Source organism: Camelus dromedarius, chromosome 9 (assembly GCF_036321535.1).
Source record: "Camelus dromedarius isolate mCamDro1 chromosome 9, mCamDro1.pat, whole genome shotgun sequence".
In the NCBI taxonomy this organism is placed as follows: Eukaryota; Metazoa; Chordata; class Mammalia; order Artiodactyla; family Camelidae; genus Camelus; species Camelus dromedarius.
In genome coordinates this window covers 45,460,556-45,481,995 of record NC_087444.1, presented here as the reverse complement: position 1 = coordinate 45,481,995, position 21,440 = coordinate 45,460,556, and the positions used below count along the sequence as shown (strand labels likewise).

The 21,440-nt window shown below is 50.3% G+C and overlaps 1 protein-coding gene across 2 annotated transcripts in view; it reads left to right on the top strand.

The window, feature by feature from the left end:
- Nucleotides 1-4,608: 4,608 nt before the first annotated feature.
- SLC6A2 (solute carrier family 6 member 2) overlaps nt 4,609-21,440 on the top strand; it is a 39,900-nt gene continuing 23,068 nt past the window's right edge. The window contains exons 1-4 of one of the 2 annotated variants that reach the window (XM_031458421.2): nt 4,609-4,656; nt 5,166-5,486; nt 15,792-15,923; nt 17,787-18,024. In XM_031458421.2, coding sequence (XP_031314281.1) covers nt 5,213-5,486; nt 15,792-15,923; nt 17,787-18,024 — 644 coding nt within the window. In that variant the 5' untranslated portion in view covers nt 4,609-4,656; nt 5,166-5,212. Of the gene's footprint in view, nt 4,657-5,162; nt 5,487-15,791; nt 15,924-17,786; nt 18,025-21,440 lie in introns of both variants that reach the window. The other variant, XM_031458423.2, reaches the window with a different exon arrangement.

The following is a 21,440-nucleotide window of genomic DNA, read 5'->3' as shown; positions in this document are numbered from 1 at the left end:
GTTACCATAATTAAGTTAATTAACACATCCATCACCCAACATGGTTACCTTTTGTGTGTGTGGTGACACAGAAAAGATCTACTCTCTGCAAATTTCAAACATACGATAGAGTGTTTGTTGCTGGCTGTAGTCACCATGCTATATTTTATATCCCCAGAACTGAGTCATCTTATGACTGAAAGCTCGTACCTGGAAAGCAGTGTTCATTGCGACAACGTGGTCTTGCTTGGACACAGAAAACAGACCAATGGAGCAGAATAAAGATCCCAGAAACAAATCATAGGAGTCTTTTATTGAGGGCACTTTTTGTTATCTGTAAATGCAGTGTAACCTATACCAGTGACCGACGACCCAGGACAGGTCATGGCAAGGACAGAGGTCCAAGGCCCTGATAGAAAGAAAGAAAAAAATAAAAAACCACACACACACACACACACACACACACACACACACACACAAATAAGTGGAAAAGAGAAAGAAGGGGGAAAAGGAGTGAGGGAGGGATGGAGAGAGAGAAGGATGAAAGGAGGAATATATGGGCGAACCTCTCCTCCTCTCTGGCCTTAGTTTCCCCATCAGGGCAATGGAGCTGCAGGTTCGGATAGTATCCTCCGGACACTTCCAGGACCCAGTCTTCTGGATTCCAAATATCCTCCAGACTAGCCTTTGTGTGTCAGGGTCTTGGTGTCCTTGGGGAGATGACCAGAGCTGGACTGACAGCACCAGCCTTGTGCCCATGGCCTGTGTCACCAAGTGCCATGGTAAGTGGAAGTGACGCCTCCCCAGGGATCACGTTAGCTCTGATAATGCTCCGCCGCCTGGCCCTCAGGCCACCTGGAAGGGTAGGATGCAGAGCACAGAGAGAAGCCACATGGCCCCATGGCTCTTGGAACTGAGGGCAGGGAGTCTGGGGCCAGAGATGGAGAGAGACACCTTCCCCTTCAGCCCAGACCCAGGCTAGTGTCCAAACTGCTGTCCTCCAGAAGTCTTTGAAACCACAAGGTGGCACTCTCAGGATTTGCTGATTGGCACCCATGATGTGCATGGGGAGGGCTTCCCTCCATCCCTGTAGCAAACGCTTCCAGCACCCCACCCACACCCCTTGACGCCTAGTTTTCCTGCCAACGCAGACCCAGCCCACCAGCTTCCTACTGCCAGTACCTGGGACTCTCATGGGAGTTTGCTCAGCCCACCAGGCAGGCTGGAAATGCTGGAACGTTAGCATCCTGGGAGCATCCTGGGAGTGGGGGGTGGGGGGACGGCTCTGAGGCAAGATCAATGCTGTCTTCAAGAGGTTCCCAGCAGGACTGAACACCAGCTGCCCACAACCATAACTGCTCCTTAATGTCCCCTCAACTGGTTTCCTTTCCTTTCTTACCTCCCCACCTCTCTGTCAGTGCTTCCAGGATTGCCTCCTAAATAAACTACTTGAATTCAAATTTTTGTTTCAGGTTCTAGTTCCGGAAGGATCCAACATTAAAAAACCCCAACCAAAGACACCAAACCAAACCAGCGATTGAGATCTCTCCTAGTTCTGTTTTGTACATATTTCTGGAGCGCAAGCTGCGTAACAGGATAGATCAGGCACTGTCCTCATCCCTGATGGGGAAGTCACACAGATAAAGTACTAGACAAATATACAAAGCAGTATAAAGGAGGCGTTTACTCTGTTGTGGGAGGTGGTTATCAGGGAAGGCTTTACAGTGGAGGAGACATCTGAGGTTTTAAAGGATGAATAGGAGTTCTCCAGGTAGACAAGAGGAAGATGGAAAGGCTATTTAAAAATCTAGAGGTGTAAAAAAAAAAAAATCTAGAGGTGTAAAAAGGCACCAGGTCCCCGAGGAACCACTAATAGTTGAGTATCTCTCACATTGCTGAAGAATAAAGCATATTTTGGAGATAGGAAAGGAATTTCAGGGACAATGAGGAGAGAATTAGAATAGCAAGAGATGTGGGTAAACAGACAGGCAGAGTCTTGTCTGTACTGTTGAAGGTATGTAGATATTATCTTAGAAAGATTGGAAGATTTTAAGAAATTATGGGTTATTTTTTTCTGATTGCAGAAGTATCAAATGCCCATTGAAGAAAAGTTGGCAGATGAAGAGAAGTATAAAGGAGAAAATTGAATTACCTCAAATCCAGGGTTAATTAAATCACGTTGACGTGTTGTCTCTTAGAGGAGTTTTAGGCAGGAGAGTGAGGTGATCAGACTTGAGTTTTAGAAAAGGCTCTGGCAGCTGGTGACTATCATGTGGCTGGAAAGATACTGGGCATGGGGTGACCAGCCAGGAGGCTGCTGCAGTGAAAGGTGATGGATGGGTGGGGACCCTGTGTGGGGATGCTGCAGCCATGGGATGGTGGGAGTTTGTAGGGCATTTAAAGGTGGAATTCTCAGGACCAGATGGATGGGATATGAGGTAGAAGAGAGGAGGGGAACGTGACTCCTAGAGAGATTCTGAGTGCCTCCATCCATAAGCTGGTGGAGAAGACAGGGGCTGGGAGCTGGGAGACCTGGGTTCTCACTTCAACTCTGTCACCTCCAACCTCTGAGACCTCAGAGCCACAGTTTCTTGACCCCCAAAATGGAAAGATGATTACATTCGTGCTTTCCTCACAGGCTTGTCAAAATGGTGCACGGGTCAGAGGAGACGAACATCCTTGATGGGTGTAGTTCCAGGCTTTTCTCCTGAAACCTCTGCTCAATCCTTTCCTTGATCTTCTGCCTCCAACCATCAGCCTCCAAAAGTCCAGGCAGATCCACCACCCCACTAGTCTTCCCTTTCCCTTCTCTCTGCATCCTCCACAGATGACATCTGTCATACTGGCCGCTCTGATGGAGATGCTCTAAACAACCCCATGCACCACCATTAATTCATTTGCCTAACATAATTGATGCTCTAGTGTGTTCCAGATGTTAGGAATATAGCAGTGTGTAGGACAGCCAAGGTCCCTGCCTTCATGGAGCTTATATGCCACCCAAGAGGAGACATACAATAAACACATAGATAAATCTGGATTAGTGATGTAATGAAAGGAATAAAATAGGGTGATAGGGTGATGTGAGAGAGAGCAAGGGTATACTTTCAATTTGAGCGGTCAGAAAAGGACCACTGAGCTGAGACCTGAACAACTTAGGCAGCAGAAACAGCAAGTGTAAAGGTCCTGGGGTGGGTTTGAGCTTGTAATGTTTAAAGAACAGAAAGGTCAGTGTACCTACCTATCTTTCTTACTTCAGTGCTGTCACTTGTATTAAGCCCTCTTGGATCACCACCCCACCCCTTACTTGCTAATTCAGCCACACTCAATTTCCACACCCCTGTGGTCACAACTAATCCTGACCACAACGGGTTGTGATGGACTCTTTACACACTGGACTGAGAGCTCCTTGAAGGCAAGGACTACCTCCATAGCTCCACTAGCCAGCACTGATCAGGCATATAGCAGGTGATCAGCCTCTGCTTGATGAATGAATAAATTAACCAATAGGTAAATGAATGAATGAATACCAGGTCCAAATGACTCTTTTCCTTTACCTGTTTCACTGTCTCTTCTCAAATTCCCTGGTCGAACTGTAGCTGCACCCTCCCCACACACAGCACTCCCCATCCCCTCAGCTTGCTTGACTTTTACCCCATAGTACAGATCACATTCTGATATACCACATAATAATGTATTTGTTATGTTTCTTGTTTTTCCCTGAGTCCCCCTGATTGTAAATGCCATCACATCAGTGATTTTTGAGTCAGTTGCCCACTAATGTATCCCAAAACCTAGAACAGTGCTTGGCACATAATAGGCACATGTAAGAACACTTGAACAAAGTGGGGCATGAATGAATAAATAAGCGAATGAGTAGCAATTTTAAGCCTCATACAACAGGGGTCACAACCTCAAATGCCTTGCGACTTGCCCGTAACAAACATATGCAGGAATAAGTGCTGGGTTGCGACCTTTTAATTTGAGCCAGCTCACCAAAACCCACCCATGGCTCGCCAGTCATCAGTTTGCCGTCCTAAGCACTGAACAGAACATTCCCATTTTGTTGACGGAGAAACTTTGGCCAGGCAGTTTAAGTGGCCTGCTGCGGATGATAGAGCTGGTACTGAACTGTCATTGCTCTCCCCGGTCCCTTCCCGGTCCCCTCTCAAACGCGACTGAGGTCCTAGTTCTGAGAGTCTCGTTCTCTTCCTGTGGTGGGAGGTCAGAGCCTGGTGTCCCCGGGAGCTGAGTCTGGTGTCCCATTGTGTGCTGGAAAGGGAATGGGCGCCCAGGTCCCTCGAGTCGCGGGGAGCGGGGCTCCCGCTGTCCCCTGAGCCCGCGCCGCGCCCCCGCCCCTGCCCATCCCCGGCCGCGCTGTCAGTCTCCATTAGCGCTAACAGGCTCCAGACCGAGCGGGCTCGGCGCTGGGTTAATGCAATCGGCGCGTTACCTGGGGCGCAGGCTACATTACCAGCCCAGCCTCCGCCCGGCGAGGTCAGAACCAGCCAGCCCGCGCCCCGCCGGCCGCCCCGCGCTTTCTGCGCTCCTTCCGCCGCGCCCGAGCGCCACGCCGCGGAGTCCAGCCCCAGCCCGCGCCCCACAGCCTGGAGAGGCGAGGCGGGTCCGGGGCAGGAAGGCAGGGCGCACGGCACCCGGGATCCCGTCGCCGCCGGACACGTGAGTGCGTCCTGCGCGCGGGACCGGGCTAGCTGTGCAGGGAGACCCAGGCTGAGATGTGCAAAGCTAGGGTGCCAGCGAGTTTGAAATGCAGGGGTGTAAGTGTCCGGGGAGACTCCTGGGACTGCTGGAGGTGGCGCAGACCCGAGCTGAGGGTAGGGGTAGCCTGCTGCCCTGGGCCAGGTCACCGCCTCGTGAAACCTCGGCCTCGGCGTGTCCAAACCCCTCCGTTTGGGGCGAGCGGGAGCGGGCTAATGAGGGAAGAGTTGCAGGGTCCCAAGCAGGGTCCCCAGCGCGGCCGGGGCTGTCTCCACCTAAGTTCTGTCCCAGTCTGGCGCGCCACTACCTCTGCCTCCAAATTTTTCCAACAGACGTGCGCCCTTTTCTGGGAACTCTGCGTCTGCTCAGAGCGCGCCGACCACAGCGTCCCGGCGCTCCTGGGAGGTCTCAGGAGGCGCAGGCAGGGCAGAAAGGCCCAGTGACCACATCTTTTTCTTTGATTCCAGCAGACTCGGCGTGCTCCCAATACAGCTGACGTCCCTCGCCAGCCGCACCCATGCTTCTGGCGCGGATGAACCCGCAGGTGCAGCCGGAGAACAGCGGGGCGGGCCCGGGGTCAGAGCAGCCCCCGCGAAAGCGCAAAGCTGCGGAAGTCTTGGTGGTGAAAGAGCGCAACGGCGTCCAGTGCCTCCTGGCGTCCCGCGACGGCGATGAGCAGCCCCGGGAGACCTGGGGCAAGAAAATCGACTTCCTGCTGTCGGTGGTCGGCTTCGCGGTAGACCTGGCCAACGTGTGGCGCTTCCCCTATCTCTGCTACAAGAACGGCGGCGGTGAGCCCCATGATGGGCTGCGGGTTTGGACTTGGGAGGCTAGCGGTCCGCAGTGGTGGCCGGGAGAGGAGCTGGGATATACATCGGAGAAGAGGAGGAAGAAGGGCAAGTCTGGGGCACAGGAAGGGATAGGACAGGGCTCACGGATGAAGGATTGGAGTCCCCTGTGGAAGAGGGAAATCGAGGCATGACCTTGTACAGAATCCAGGGCACCAGGTTGGGTGAAGAACCCTGACCTTTTCATGGTCCTCAGAAAAGGAGATGTATATCTGGAGAGCTCTTGAAGGGGCGCCAGAAGTGTATGAGATGTGACAGTCAGGCACACGGTGACTCTAACCCCAGCACTCCGATAGAGGACTTGAGTTCCCTGAAGACACTTGGGAGGCCCTGCGCTTTGAGGGACAGACACCCTGGAACAGAGACACGCAAAGAGAAGCCAGTGGTAGAGAGAATTCCATTCTCAAGTTCGTGGTTGTTTGGCCGGAGGGGCCAGGGCGCACAGCCTAGGTGGGATTGGGTCAGAGGTACCCTAGCTGGCTGGGTCCTTGAGGCAGGAGGCCTGGTTGATTGGGATGAAACCTCTGCCTCCTGGGGTCCTGGCCCCAGGACCCTAGTCCACCCTGGAGGAGACTCCAGTGCAAGAGCCAGCCTCTCTCCTGCCTCCCTCTGCTGGGTGACCCGATTCCCACCTGCCCTGGAATGAGAGCCTAGAGATCAACTACAGCCCACTCGGGGCAGAGTCCTGGGCAAAGCAGCTCAGGGGGCAAGATACTGGGTCCTAAGCCCTAACTCCTTCCTGAGAGCTTTTGCCCAAACTTCCCCTTTTTGCTGGGATGAGCTCAGGAGTACCCTGTAAGGAACTCAGGGAAAATGACCTAGAAGAAGAAGTTGGCAAAGGGGGCCCCCACTCTGGAAACCTTTCTCTATCCATGGGGCCATCTGCCTGGCAGGGCGCTGGCTCAGGACTCCAGGGCGTCAGAGGGAGGCAGGATGAGGGTTTGGGGCTGGGTAAAGGGAAAGCTCATGACCTAGTCCCTTAGTGTCTGGACCCACCTATTTGCTTCGGTATGTACTCTGGACATTTGCTTTGGGTGAGGCATGGGAAACAGACAATCCAGAGGGGAAACTTTTCCTTGTTTGGCTGCTGCCCCTTCTTAAAGGTCCTGGTCAGGTTTAAGGCTCCTGGCCCTTTGGATCCAAGGAGAGAAGAAATGCAGATGTTCTGTCCTTTTAGCAGACAAAGAGATTAGGAATGAAAGACAGATTGAGAGAACCTAGAACACTCCATCTAACATGTCCTCCATGACTGTCCAAGGTTATGTGTCCCTAGACAGCAGAAGGGGCTATCATTAATCAGCAATATTTATTGGGTTCTTCTCTGCATGAGGCACAGTGCTGGGCTCTGCAGGGGTCACTTAGATGTATTAACCACCACTTCTGCCTGTCAGGAGCTTTAGTCACCTAAGGGCTTCGTTGTCACGCTGCTACACTGTCATTTCTGTTGTTATAAGTGTTTGTCGAAACTAAAAGCACCCCAGATGGCCAGCTGGACACATCAGCTAGATGGATATTCCAGGGCTTTCACTGACACTGTGTGCTCACTTGGTCATCACCACCAACTGAGAGTGCCTGCTGTATACAAGGTGACCTGTCCCAGGCACCCAGGGCACAAAACACAGCAGATTTGTCACATGTTCCAGTGTTGAGGCGAAGCTGGTCAGAAGCTCCCTCTCCTAGGCTTGCTAGCCCTGCACATCACCCATCCCGAGTCATTTGGTAATTTGTCTCTTTGTGGGTCTGTCGTCCAAACAGACTGGGGCACACTGAGAGTAGGGACTGCGGTTTTATCATCTCTGGATGTCTAATGCCCAAGGTAAGGCCTAGATCCTGGGAATGTGATAGAAGTTCTCCTTACAAACATCTATTGAATGAATAAATTAATGAAATGGTCCAAACCTTCAGAGACCTAATGCCTATCCAGGCAGAGCAGGAACAAAGTGAGGCAGCATGTGCTGGTGGTGGGTGGGGTTGGCACCTAGAGATGGGGAGCTGTGGCTGTGGAGTCCTGGGTTCCAGATTCTGGCTCTGTGACATTGGGCATCTCTCAGTTTCCTCATCTGTCAAGTGGAAATAGTGGTGTTCAACTCCGAGCGCTGCTGTGAGGACTAAATGCGATCATACCCGTGGAGGGTCTGGCATGAAGTCCAGCCTTAGTAAAGGTAGCAGCTGCTTCTTATGCCACATCTTTAGGAAGATGTGGGGAATGGATGGGAGAAGTGCCACGTGCTCTAAAGGCCTGAGGAGGGGCTGCTTGAGAAGGACTCAGAGGAGAGATGGGTTGTGGTTGGCGCTCAGCTCCTTGGGATGGGTGGGGCACGAGCAAACCTGGGGAAGGGAGGAGGTATTCTAGCTGAGAACGTAGGTGGGAGCATCTGAGAAACCGGGAGTGCAGGCTGGCTGAAGGGCAAGCTGAGAGAGGTAAGGGTGGAAAGGCAAGTTGGGACCAGGCTATGGAGACCTTGCTTAGCTGGCTACGGGTAGGGAAGTTATACCAGTGAATTTCTGTTTCTGGCTGAGATGTTCATGATTGGCACAGTGGAGCAGTACAGCCCTGCATCTCAGAGTCCGAGGCAGCTCCTATTCCAACTTTCTTCTCAGGCCTCCAGGGGATGCTCGGCTGGCCCCTTCCGGTCTTTGTCTCTGCTGAGACCTCCTGGCTGCTCCCTGTGGATCAAGCCTCATCCAGCAACTATAAAGCTAGCCCCAGAGATGGGCAAGCAGGTTGGCAGGTGGATAGCCTGTAATTGGAGAAGCAGCCAAAAGACCCGAGTTCAAATCCCATCTCTGTCACTCTCTCTGAGCTCAAATTCCCTGCTACAGCTGGAGGTGAGCTTGGATGACCCCCAAGATCCGTCCTTCTCAGTGCCCTGGCTCAGCACTGCACCCAAGCCAGGACTTACACGCCCTGTTATTTGATAGCTTGTGTGCTCTTCTGGTGCCAGTATTAACATGGTAACCTCCAAGTCCAGCTGTTCACACTGGCCCAGATTGGAGGAGGTTTTGAAATGATAGAGGTGCCAATCATTTAGGCCCCCGGCTAATATTTTCTGAATGAATTCCTGGGAAAGATCAGCCTGTCTGAACATTTTCCCATAAGCCAGCTGCTGGGATGCACGGATGCAGGTGGCTTCTGGTGGGGAGAACCACTCTTGGAAATTCCAAGGCTTTGTTCAGAACCTTCTCAAACAGGGAGGCAGTGTCGGGCAGTAGGGGTCTTTCCGGGGTCCCTAGATTGTCCCTCTGCTCCTGTGGTCTTGGACCTGGCCTGTGCTGGTCTCTGGGGAGGAATAGACAGATGGATTGGGTCCCCGTGTCTGCCTCCCTGCCAGGGAAGAGGCCACTGTGAATTATCCTTTGTAAATGATGGCTTCTGTTTGAGATGTGTCCGGCTGATCAGAGAGGCATGGCCTTTAGGTTCAGACAGAACTGAGTTTGAATCTGAGTCTGACATTCCCCAGAAATGTGGCCTTGGACAAGTCACTCGTCCTCCCAGGGGCTTTAGCTTCCTTGTGCAGAAAAGGAAGCATCTTCCTGTAGGGCGACACGACATTAGAGATAATAAAAGCAAAGCACTCACAACAGTGCCTGACACATAGTGTGGGCTCAATAAATGAAGTTGTTACTGTTATGTTTATTGTTCAGTGGCTTTGAACTGCTAGACACAGGCTAGAACCAAGAGTAGGACAGGGTCCTGATTCTGGTGGGAGCAGAACTGACTCTAAGAGGAGGTTGTTAAGGGGATCTAAGGCTGGAAAGTAGTGAGGCTTGGGTCTTGGGTTTCGGACAGCCTAACCTTATCCCACTTTAGTTTCCCCACCTGGAAGATGGGGGTTAACCTTCCTGTATGGGGTCCCATGAGATCTGTGGTTCTGGGTCCCAAATGGGGTTCCCTTCCTTCAGCAAGTAGCTCAGGGTCTCAGGTGCCCACAGGCCTCTGGGAATCCTCTTGGCCAAAATATTAGGGGTTCTTGAGGCCAGATACGAGGTGGCGGCTGGTAGAAAGGGCAGGAGTTGGCAAACTCAGAGCCCTCACATTGGGCCTGGCTGCAGGGGGCCGTCTGGACCCTGAGCTTGCTGTTCAGGTCAGATGCAGAGGAGCCAGCCAGCTGGTTTAGCCTTCCAGCTAGCAAGTTTGCAGGAAAGAGGCGTTCATCAGGGGCTGGAGCTGAGACCGTGATCCGGAGTTACCAGCATGATTTGGCCCATTGCTCTGAGCTGGCCAAAAAGATCTGGAGGGGCTGTGCCCATCAGGATGGGATTTCATAAGGATAAATGTTACATCCTGCCCTGCGGTCCCAAACCCAACTGCCTAGCCTGTGTGCCTAAGTAAGGATTAGGCCACAGCACAAGTGGAGAAAGGCCCCGGGGCTTTCATTAGCTACATCCTCTGTGAGTCACTGCCAGGATCCATTTATTTAGCAAAAAAAAAAAAAAAAAAAAAAAAAAAAAGTTTATTAATGCCCATCATATGCCAGGAACACAGAGAGGAGCACAAGGCAATCCTTGCCTTTAGGGAACTCATAGTCTATTGTGGATAGCCTACAAGTTATGTTAGATTCTATTATTGGAGGTATTATATCTCAAATCAAGGAGGTGAAGTTCCATTCTGATCTTTGTGGGTAATATTTCCTTCTATAATATAGTTCTTACCATCCCAAACACCCCAAAATTTGTTCCTCTTAAATTGGCCAGGATGGAGGAGATGGGAACCCAGAACCTTCAAGAAACTTCATGAGGAAGAATCCAGTCAGATCCTGCAAAGCCGACAGCGGAGGGAGAGTTGTCCCAGGAGGAGGGGTAGCCTCAACTCTGATTTCCCCAAATCCCACCCCCACTGACCTCCTTAGAGGAGCCGGGTTTAATCTACCAGGGGAGTGGGCGTGTTTCCTTCCTGGCTGGGACTGACACAGTCTCAGAGGAGACCCAGAGGTCAGCTAGGAAGACCCAAAATGAAGAGGAGGGAGCAACCCCTTGTGGGGCAAAAAAAAAAGCCAGTTCTCATCATTTTGTGTAGAATCCCATCTTGGAACAGCATGAACTTACACAGGGGCTTGTATAGATGGTCTTGGCTGGTCTCAGTAACGTGCCGGGGAAGAGGTGCAAGGCTTCTTTGGGCGAAGGTTCCAGGGACCCCGAGGCTAGTGGGCAGAGCCCCATTGTGGTCACTGAGGGCTCCAAGGACAAGCTTGATCTTAGGGTGGAGAGACACCAGTTGACACCATGTGGCTCAGCTCCCCTCCCCAAGGCAGAGGGTCTCTCTGTGTTGACAGACTTGAATGGTCTGAGCTTGGGTTCTTTTAGAAACAGGTGTGTTTCTTTACAGAAATGGCCACAGGCCAATGACAAAGACTCAGAGGGGGACCCTACACCTGGCTCCCAATGCTCTGGAAAAGTCTGCTTTGTTTTGTTCTCCATGCTACGAAGGACAGAAAGAAGGCAGTAGGTGGAGGCCACAGGGGGAGGGATTCAGGGAAGGGGAGGAAAAGGCGCTGGCCAGACAGAGAGGTTGGGCGGCCGGCTTGAGCAAAGCCTCAGTGACCATGAAGTCCTTGAGATTGGTCCTGAACTGGGGTGAGGTGGCCAGGACTATATGCCCCAGACTCCATCGGTCATTGGATGCCAGCTGCCCTGGGAAGGGGCTGTGGCCTTGGGCGAGGCCGCTGTCTTTGGCAGGGACAGTTCCCAAAGGGCTCAGTGGGGGCTGAGTGGTCCCCATGGCAGGGGAGCAGGTCCTTCCTTCTTGAAGGGGAATCCGGAGCCCTGTTTGCTCATGGGGCTGCCTGTGGCCTACGGGAATCCTTGCCCCCGCACTTGCTCATGGTCAGCGGTCATGTTTGGACACGAGGAGGAGTAGCCAGCCTCACTTGGGACGGGGACATGAGTTGCCCAAGAGACTGGCCCAGAGTCCTGTCCCTCTAGCCTCTGTGCTGTGCTCTGCCAAGGACCCGGCCACCCTCCACCACATGGGCGCACATCCTGTGCTCATGGTTCCCAGTTTACGGAGGCAGGTCCCAGCTGCCCTTGTGTGTGGTGGCAGGACGTGATTCCCATTTACAGAGCACCAAGTGCCACAAACTTCACCTCCATTCTCTCTAATTACCACAGCAAACAATGATGCAGGTATGATCCCCTTTTATGAAGGGGATGCAGGGGAACAAAGGCTCAGAGAAGGCACATTGGCTCAAGGTCACATAGTCAGAAGTAGCAGGGCTGGGGGAGCCAGGATTGTCTTAGATCCAGGCAAGAGGCAAGAGAAAAAACTATTTTTGTACACACTCTACACTCTTCTGACCCCGAAAGTGTAGGAGTTTTCCCAACACTGACCAATTCTCCAACTTTTGGGACACCAGCTGGGTGTCCTAACAATCAATTCTGATACTGTCTACCTGGAGTTGGTGCAGACCCCACAGATTAAGGGCTCAGTCTCCCAGGAACTCTCCCACTTCAGAGGCCAGTCACGTGTCAAGATGTCACCTATGCTTCTGACCAACCAGCTGTAATCAGGGGTTCCCATGATGCTGTCTTCAGATTTGATTATTTCCTGTGACAGCTCACAGAACTCAGGGAAACATTTACACTTCCCAGTTTGTTATAAAGGGTATCATAAAGGATGCAGATAAACGGCCGGGGGAAGAAGTAAATCAGGTGAGATGTGGAAGGGTCCTGAGTATAGAAGCCTCTGTTCCCATGGAGATGGGGGGTCTCACCGGGTCATCAAAATCCAGAAGCTCTCCAAACACCATGTATTAGGGATTTTTATGAAGTCTCCTCTCATAGGCATGATGAGTATTAACTCAATCTCCAGTCCCTCCTCCCTCCCTGGGGGTTTAATCATGGCTTGATCTTTCTGGTGACCCATCCAGAAGCCCACAAAGAGTGGCTTCATTAGAACAAAGACACTCCTTGCCTAGAAAATTCCCAGCACCTGCACAGCCAGAGCATTCCCGAGCCAGGATTCTGGGCTGGTGGCCCCAGAGGTTCTCAGTTCTGAGGTTCTGGGTGAGGCTGGTTGCAGCTAGCACACGCCATGCATGGAGATGAGGCGGGGCAGGGGGGATGTGGCAGTTACGGGCCTTACAGGGCAGTACCTTCTAGGAAGTTTGCAACCAGCCTCAGTTTCCCAGAAGCTGCTGCAGGGCTGTTTCTACCAGAGGCTTCCTCAGCTGACCTCAGGCATCCCCGAAATCACCTTCTGACTCTTTAGATTTGCCCTGGCTTCCTCCAGATCTTTGTGCAAGAGGGCCTGGGCCAGCTCACTGGTCGATGTCCTCTGTTAGAATAAGGCACTGGCCACTGGGCAGCTTTCTGCTTTTCATTCATACTCAGCCATTCCATCATTCTTGAGTGCTCTCAGTCTGTTTCCTCTTGTAGTTTTGCCTGGCCCACATCAGACACCCTTGGAAGAGTCTTGGGTTTGTGCAGATACGTCATCTTTCCTCTCCTCCCCTCCCTGGGACTCCCAGCCGGCACAAAATTGAATCTCAAACTGGGCAATTTACCTACCTGCTGGCACTACCACCCAGAGGTTGAGAGTTGAGAAAACTGGCCAACGTGAGATCTCTGGGTAACTAGCTGGTGTCACTCTTTCCTCTGGTTGTAGAAAAAAAAATCTTGTTACCAGCAGCACACCACAGTGCCAAGATCTGAGCCATGACCCCTGGCTTCTCCCTTCCCCATTGTCCCTTGGGCCACTGACTTCAGTCTTCAGGCCCATTAAACATTTTAATACGCCCATCTATTTCCCTTACTCTCTGACTCCGGGCCCCCAAGGGCAGTAGCAGGTGGCCACAAGGCAGAGTGGGGCTCAGATGGATCCAGATGTGACGCCCCAGGGGGGAAGGTATAGCTCAGTGGTAGAATACATGTTTAGCATGCATGAGGTCCGGGGTTCAACCCCCAGTACCTCCATTAAATTAAAAAAAATTACCTCCTCTCCATCACCAAAGGATTAAAAAAAACCAAAAAAACAAAAAACAAAACAAAACAAAAAACAAAGAACAGATGTGAAGCCGTGCTGCATACTTACCAGTTTGGACAAGCAACTCAGCCTTTCTAAGCCTCAGTTTCCTCATCTTTTAAATGAGGTGGGTAGTAGTTATCTCTTGGGGATAGTTTTAAAGGAATAATTATGCAAAAGCTTAGCGTGTGGCTTAGCATATAACGGATGCTCAATAAAGGGTACTTGTTACTTTTACCAACTCCACCGTCACCACCACCACCACTGTGGCCTCCATCAGCATCACCAGCATTGCTATCAGCAATGTGGACAAATGTGGGTTCTGGTCCCAGACTAGCCCTCTCTGGGTGGGGAAAGAAAAGGGTGGAGATTGAAAGCAAGAAATGAGGAAAGGAAAAGGGAGGTTGCCATGTGGTCATTTCAAAGAAGCCCAGCCTGGAACAGGGGCTGGAGGGTTGGACCAGCCCATGACCAACAGACCAGGTGGCTCAGCTGGCCCCAGATTCCTGGTTTCAGAACACCCTCTCTCAAGACTATTCAGACTCATCCTTCATCTAGGCTGCGATATTCTGGAATCTGCAGAATATGTTGGGAATGGCTTGGAGCTCTGGAGCCAGACAGACCTGGGCCCAAATGCCAGATCTATCACTTACTAGTTGGTGAGATTGGACAAGTCACTTAATTTCTCCAAGCTTCAGTTTCTTCCTCTGAAAAATGGGCACAGTAGTTGCTACCTCAGATGGTTTCTGTGTAGGGCAAATGGGATCACAGATGTCCAGAGCTGTGCTTGATACATAGGAGGTACTCATTTTCTGGTGTTTTCTTCTCTACCACCCACCCTGCTGGTCCATCTGCAACAGCTGCCTGGGTCTCAGAGCCCTGAGGCCAAAGCTTCTTGCTTTGTCCTTAAAAGCCCTGGGCTTCCTGACAGTCTGAGTAGCTGGGTGAGTTTAACCCTGAATGCATGTGAATTTACCACAGTTCTCTGCTAGCCTGGGGCCTTAGTTTCCACAGCTGTAAAATGGAGGTAGTAGTAATCTTTGCATTTTAGGGTTGTTGTGAGGATGGAATGAGACATTGCTTGGAAAGTACCTGGAACACGGTAGGGAATGTTATATGCCTAATGTTACCATCGTTAAATATTTCCTGGTTTCTATACTTCGCTATCATGGGCAGGTCAGAGGGTGTTTGGTTTCCAAGGTTACGGCAACTCAGCCAAAGGCCAGTGGCGGGAGGGGAGCTGGCATTTTACTTTGGTCATGCTTGCAGCCTGGGCTGATGTGGCTTGTATCCCCGTGAGTCACCTCACAGCGTCAGAGCCTGCTAAGCTCACCCCAGGCTACTGGGCATACCGAGCCCTGTCTCGGAAACTCAGATGTGTCAAATTCTGCCAGAATTCTCCCAAGGATATTGCTGCCCATTGCCAAGGGCTCCCTCTAGCTTCTGCACTATTCCAGGTGGGCAGCTTCCCTGATCAGAGACTTGAGCCTCTGGCCTCTTTGCTCCAGTGATTATTTACCTTCAGCCTCGACTCTGTGAGAGTGAGCCTGATGGGTTAGAAGACCTGAATGTGATTCCTGCTTCTGTCACTTAGCAGCAGTGCAAACAAAACCAGTTCGACTCCCTTCTCTGCCTTCGGTTTCCGCCAGAGGGAGATAATGACCCTCTCTGGTTATGCCTGTGAGCTGTTGTGGGACTAAGGACAATCCAGCGAGGCCATGTCTGGGAAAGCCTGAGGTGACTTTAAACTGATACAGATACGAACAAAATTAAAACTCAATCATATGTAACCTTGGGCACTGTCTCTCCCTTTTTGGTCGCAATTTCCTTATAAAAGGAAGGGTTTGGGGTGACTGACATTCCCCAGAGGGATGATTCATGAAAGAAAAGGTGCTGAGTTGAAATCAATTTGGTAAAGACTGTATTTGGGATCCTCATGATGCTTCACAGTGTGTGCTTGTGTGTGAAGGCTTGGGAGAATCCTGCAAGAAACAAGCCTATTTAGTTTTGATGAACCCAGATTTTACTAACTTGAGCACAGAACCTTGTTACTATGATTATGACTATGACTACTGCTGTAACTTTTATTAGTATGGTTATAGTTAATGTATATTAATTGCTCTGTGTCACTCTATTTACTTACCACAAAACATCCGTTGAGAAATGGCTGGGTGAGCAGATAAATGAGGAACCTTGCAGCTCTGGCCAGGATCTATCTACACACTCTGAGGCGCAGGTCCAGGCTGGGCAGGGTCTAGGGTCTCACGCTGTGCCTCTGTGTCCTCCAGGCGCCTTCCTGATCCCATACACCCTCTTCCTCATCATTGCTGGGATGCCCCTGTTCTACATGGAGCTGGCTCTGGGCCAGTACAACCGGGAAGGGGCGGCCACTGTGTGGAAGATCTGCCCATTCTTCAAAGGTAAAGAAGGAGTCTGGGGGAGTCAAGGGTGGTTCTCAAAGACTTCCATGTGCCCCCTGGAGAATCTGCTCCAGAGGTGGGATCTGTGGGAGACCAACTCTCTTGTGGGATTTACAGGTGCTGTCAAGGTCAAGTGTGTTTACCATTCAAAGTTGTATGGAGAGCATCTGGTATGTCAGGAACAGTGTTAGCCTAGAAAGTCTGGAAATCTGAATTCCAGTCTGGGCTCTACAGCTGAATGACCAGAGGGAGTCTGTTTTCCTGAATGGGAAATACTCACAGAAGTGTCAAAAGTACCTGGCACACATACCACCATTCTCCCCTCTTGCTTCCATGGCAGACATGACAAATTGATCATACATCTTTTAACCTCAGCCAGATGACTGCCTCACAATCCTTAATATGACAGGCATAACTAATTGATTACGGCCAGGAGATTAGATGAAGCCAACTTGGATTTGAAACTTAGAACACATCTGGAGAAAGTGGCCACAGCAACTGTCATTTCTTGGTCCCTCTGCAGCTGTGAGAAGGGCATGGAGTAGAAATTAGTGTCTCCTAAGTGCTGGTTAGAGAACTGGGCCCCAATAGCCATGAGGTCCAGTGTGACTTCTATGAGCCTCTTAGCTGGCACATGTCTCCTAAGTACTTCCTGTGTACTCAGTCCTTAGTAGATACAGGCTAGTACAAGAGGCTAATAAGACGTGTGTATTAGTTAGGATTTATTTGTCTAATTTTCCAGAAATACCACTCAAGCTGGCTTTAATATAAATGAGAATTTTTGTTGGCTTGTATTATAGTAAAATCCAGGAATTTCTTTGGCTTCAGGTACAACTTGATTCAAGTGCTTGAATAATATTATTCGGAATCTCTCTCTACTTCAAGTCTCTTTTCTTCTGTGTTAACATTTGTCTCAGCCACATTCTCCTCAAGTGCTAGCAGAGATGGCCATCACCAACAACAAGAATTAAAATTTCCAAGTTTAATAATGAGAAAAACAAAAGCACCTTATATATCTTTATAGCTTATTAAAAGTCACAGAGAAGACTCCCATTGGCTTGACTTGAGTCATATGCCCGACTATCAGCCAATCACTGTGGCTGTGGGAAAGGAGAACTCTGATTGGTCAGACCTCAGTCACGTGCCTACATCTAGATCAAGGAAGGATTAGCCTCACCCAAACCTCACATGCTAAGAATTGCTTAAGGCTACTTCCTTTAGTAAAGCTGTGTAGGCAAAAAACCAAATATGTCTATTGTAGTCAAAAGCTATAAAACTAGCTCTAAAGGGGCTTCTGATGCATTCAGGAAGGTGAGCTTGGCACATGAAGCAAGACCCAAAGAACACACCTCTGATCAGGGGTTGCTTATCTGGGTCCTTCAGAAGCAGGTCCTGAGACAAGGATTTCAGTGTAAGGAGTTATTTTGGGAGGTGATCCCAGGAAGCATCAGTAGGAAATAGGGAAGGGGAGGCAGCCAATAAGCCAGTTCCACCATGGGCGAAGGGCTTAATCCCACTGGGAGAGAATGTTATCATATCTCAGTGTTATCCTACCCAAGGGGCGGGGCAGCTGGGATGTTTATACTCCAACACCTGACCCGGCTGCTCCCTGGACTTTAGGGTCCCGGCACTTCTGCCCTGCCTGATGAGTGGGCAGAAGGGGCTCCAGTGGCAAGAGGGAGCCCTCAGGCAAAGGGGTGGTGGGTGCCTAAGGGAAATAGATGAGGCTATGACAATCTGCTGCAGAAAAAGAGAGTTGTGGGGATGGGGTAGTGCAGCAGTTGGAGCCAGCTGCCCATGAGAGGTGGCTCTGGGGTGGGCCTGGGGAAGCCCCTACCTGACCCCCTCTGCCTCCCCGCCCAGGAGTTGGCTACGCTGTGATCCTCATCGCCCTGTATGTTGGCTTCTACTACAATGTCATCATCGCCTGGTCACTCTACTACCTCTTCTCCTCCTTCACCCTCAACCTGCCCTGGACGGACTGTGGCCACGCCTGGAACAGCCCCAACTGCACCGACCCCAAGCTCCTCAACAGCTCCGTGCTGGGCAACCACACCAAGTACTCCAAGTACAAGTTCACACCGGCAGCAGAGTTTTATGAGTAAGTCATCGACCTCTCGTCCCATTCATACAAGCACACAGAGACCCATGCTGGGCAGGACCTGAACCAAACGCTAAGGAAAACCACAAGAGAAGAGAGGGACATGCTGGTCGTTGTGTGTAATGTGTACTGAGCCACCACCGCAGGCCTGACCCTGGCTAGGAGCTGAGGGTACAGCCGTGGACAAGCTGGAGGAGCTTGTGTTCTGGCACAGAGTGGGGGTGGGGAGGCAATACACTAGCAGAAAAGTAAGGAAGCAAGAAGATTTTACAGAGTGAACATGGCCTTTGGGGAAGAAAACACATTTTAGGAAGTGTAAGTGCTCTTAAGGAACTAAAACCAGGCATGTGGTACACAGTGATTGTGGAGGGAAAAGGAGCTTTAGCTCAGGTAGTCAAGGAGGGCTTCTATGAGGAGGCGTCACAAGAACTGATGAAATCGGCCACGGGAACATCTAGGGGCCCAGGTGGCAGGTGATGGAACTGCAGCTTGAACCCAAGTCAGTCTGATCCTCAAGCTGTCATCTGGTCCACCCTGTGCTGCTGTCTCTCCGGGGCTTCCATGGGTGTAAGTAGCTAGAGTTTGTGAGTACAAATTAGAAAGTGGATGCAGCCCGGCTATTACAGCTCAGAGAAATTATCTGGACTATGGGTGCCTGAGAGTCACTGACTGGTGGTAGAAGATAGAATATCTTTAAAAAAAAAAAAAAAAAGAACCTTTTTATGTTGCGATCATTTTAGACGTAGAAAAAGGTTGCAGACGTAGTCCAGAGAGCCCTGAAGACCCTTCTCCCAGCTTCCCCTAATGTTGACACTTTATGCACCCACAGTGCAAGGACTGAAACCAGAAAATTAACATTGTTATGCTGTTAACCCACCTGCTAAAGACTTGTTTTAAATTCACCAGTTTTCCCACTAATGTCCTATGCTGGTCCAGGATCCGGCCTAGAGTCCCCATGTGGCATTTAGTTGTCACATCTCCTGAGTCTCCTCCAGTCTGTGAGAGTTCTTCGGTCTTTCCTTGAGTGTCACGCCCTTGACACTTTTTTGAAGCGCACCGGCCAGTTATTCTGTAAACTAGCCCTCGGTGTGGATTGGTCATTGTTTTCTCCAGGTTAGACTGAGGTTAGGTATTTTTGGCAAGAGTAACTTGGAGGTGATGTTGTGTCCTCTCTCGGTGCGTCATATCAGGGGGTACCTGATGCCAGGCTCCTATTGCTAGGAATGTTGACCTTAATCACTCAGCTAAAGTGCTATCTGTCAGCTTCCTCCCATGCAGAGGTGGCGTTATTCTCTTCATAATTAGTGAGTGTCTTCTGGGGAGTTACTTTGAGGTTATGTAAATATCTTGTTTCTCATCATACTTTGCCCACAATTCTTAGCATCCTTCAATGATTCTTGCAAACAAGGATTATTACTATAGTGTTGGTCTAAGTGTGATTTCTCGTCCCATCATTCCCCCAAAATGAAGGGAAAATTTGTCCCTTTCCTCCTATTTATTCATCTGTTCATTTACTCACTTATTCATTGATATCAGTATGGGCTCATGGGTATTTATTTTCTTCTGTGGTTTTTAACTCATAACCATCACTATTTATTTTGTTCCCTTGAATCCTTTCAGTCTCTACTCCATCCTTTTATGTCCTTCAGGTTGCTGATAGTCAACTTATTTCCAGCCACCTAATTTCAAGTGTTTGTATGGTGGTCTCTTCAGAACGTAGCATCTTTTGTGTGTGTGTGTGTGGGGGGGTTGTGTATGTCATTATTTATTTTTTTAATGGTAGTACTGGGCATTGAACCCAGGACCTCATGCATACTAGGCAAGCCCCCTACCACTGAGCTATACCCTCCCCTTCCAAGATGTAGCATCTCTTGTCTTTAGCCCTCAGGTGGGGGTGGTTGCATTTTAGCAATCCCTACACAAGTGTCAGCAGATAAGCAGAAAGTCCCTGTTACAAGCTGTGGGGCAGGACAGGTAAATCCCACTTGAACCACACTCTCACGGTCCGCATGGTCTAGAGGAGTGGTTGGAAAACTTTCCAGTGAAAGATTAGATAGGAAAATATTTGGGGCCTTGTGGGCTGCATATGTCTCTTGCAGACTCTTTGTTTAATTTTACCCTGTAAAAAGATAAAAAAATATCCTCAGCTCACAGGCCATAACTAAATGGGCCACAGCCAGATCTGGCCTGGGGGCCTTGGTCTGCTGACTCCTGGTCTAGGGCAGCACTGCCCAGGGAAACTCTCCACAACGATAGGAACATTCTATACCTGCACAGCCTAGTGTGTGGTTATTGAGCAGCTGAAATATGGCTAATGTGACTGAGAAGTTGAATTTTTAGTTTTATTTAATTTTCATTAATTTATATTTAAATAGACACATGTGGCCAGTGGCTACCATACTGGATGGTGCAGGTCTAGAGGATAAAAAGACAGACTCACCAACAACAAAACTTTAGGGCCAGTCTTCTTTGGTTCTGTGTATCCCCTAAACCCTGGGAATGAGTCCTGAGTCCTGATTACTCAAAGAATGAGGTTCCTTGGGTCCATTGCCACCCTACCATCTCAGTGCAGCGGGACCACGGAGATTTGGTATGATTAAATGTGGCCTCTGGAAAGTCTGTTGCCTCCCCCTGGGGCTCAGGGACTCAGGGTTCTCAGGACCCAGGAAGTACCCTCAGTGAGCCACGGCAGGGGAATTTGCTAAGGGTCTTGGACCTGCCTGTCCACCTGCTTCTATCTGTGTATCCCGTGGACTTCCAGCAGGCACGCGCACAGTGACGTAGATTTGGGAATTTGGGAGGCAGAGAGAGGGTCTACAGTTGTCATGGAATTAGAAATCCCTCTACTGTCCCCAAAGGATCTGAAAGATTGTTGTTACTTAAAGCAAGCTTCTGTTTAAGGAACAGCACCACCACTGTCTTCCTCACTGTCGCATCAGCAGCTGATCACTTCCCTACCATGTGGGCCTGGCTTTCTGCTAACTTCTCTGTGTGTGGTATTTCAGTGTAACCTCACACCAACCCAATGAGGCTTCTGTAAGTCTTACCTTCATCGCATACGTGACGAGGCTGCAAATATTAGCTCCATTTTGTAGATGCGACAGAAAATCCCTGGCCCATGGCTGCACGGCTAGGACCGAACAGAGCCAAGATTTGGACCCTGGCAGTTTACACCTGCAGGACTCTGAGAGGGAGCGCACCTTGCCCTTTGCCCCCTGAGAGCTTTCCTCACCCTGGCCCCTGCCTTGCCAGGCAGTGAAACTCCAGAGCCTGCAGTCTTAACCTCTGTGTTATATTGGATTCTAACCATTATAAATGGTTATAACTATTCCGAAATACAGTCATAGTCACAACTGACATTTATCCAGCTTAGCGTATGTCCCAGCCGTGCATTTGGAAGTGGCATTTGAAGTGAG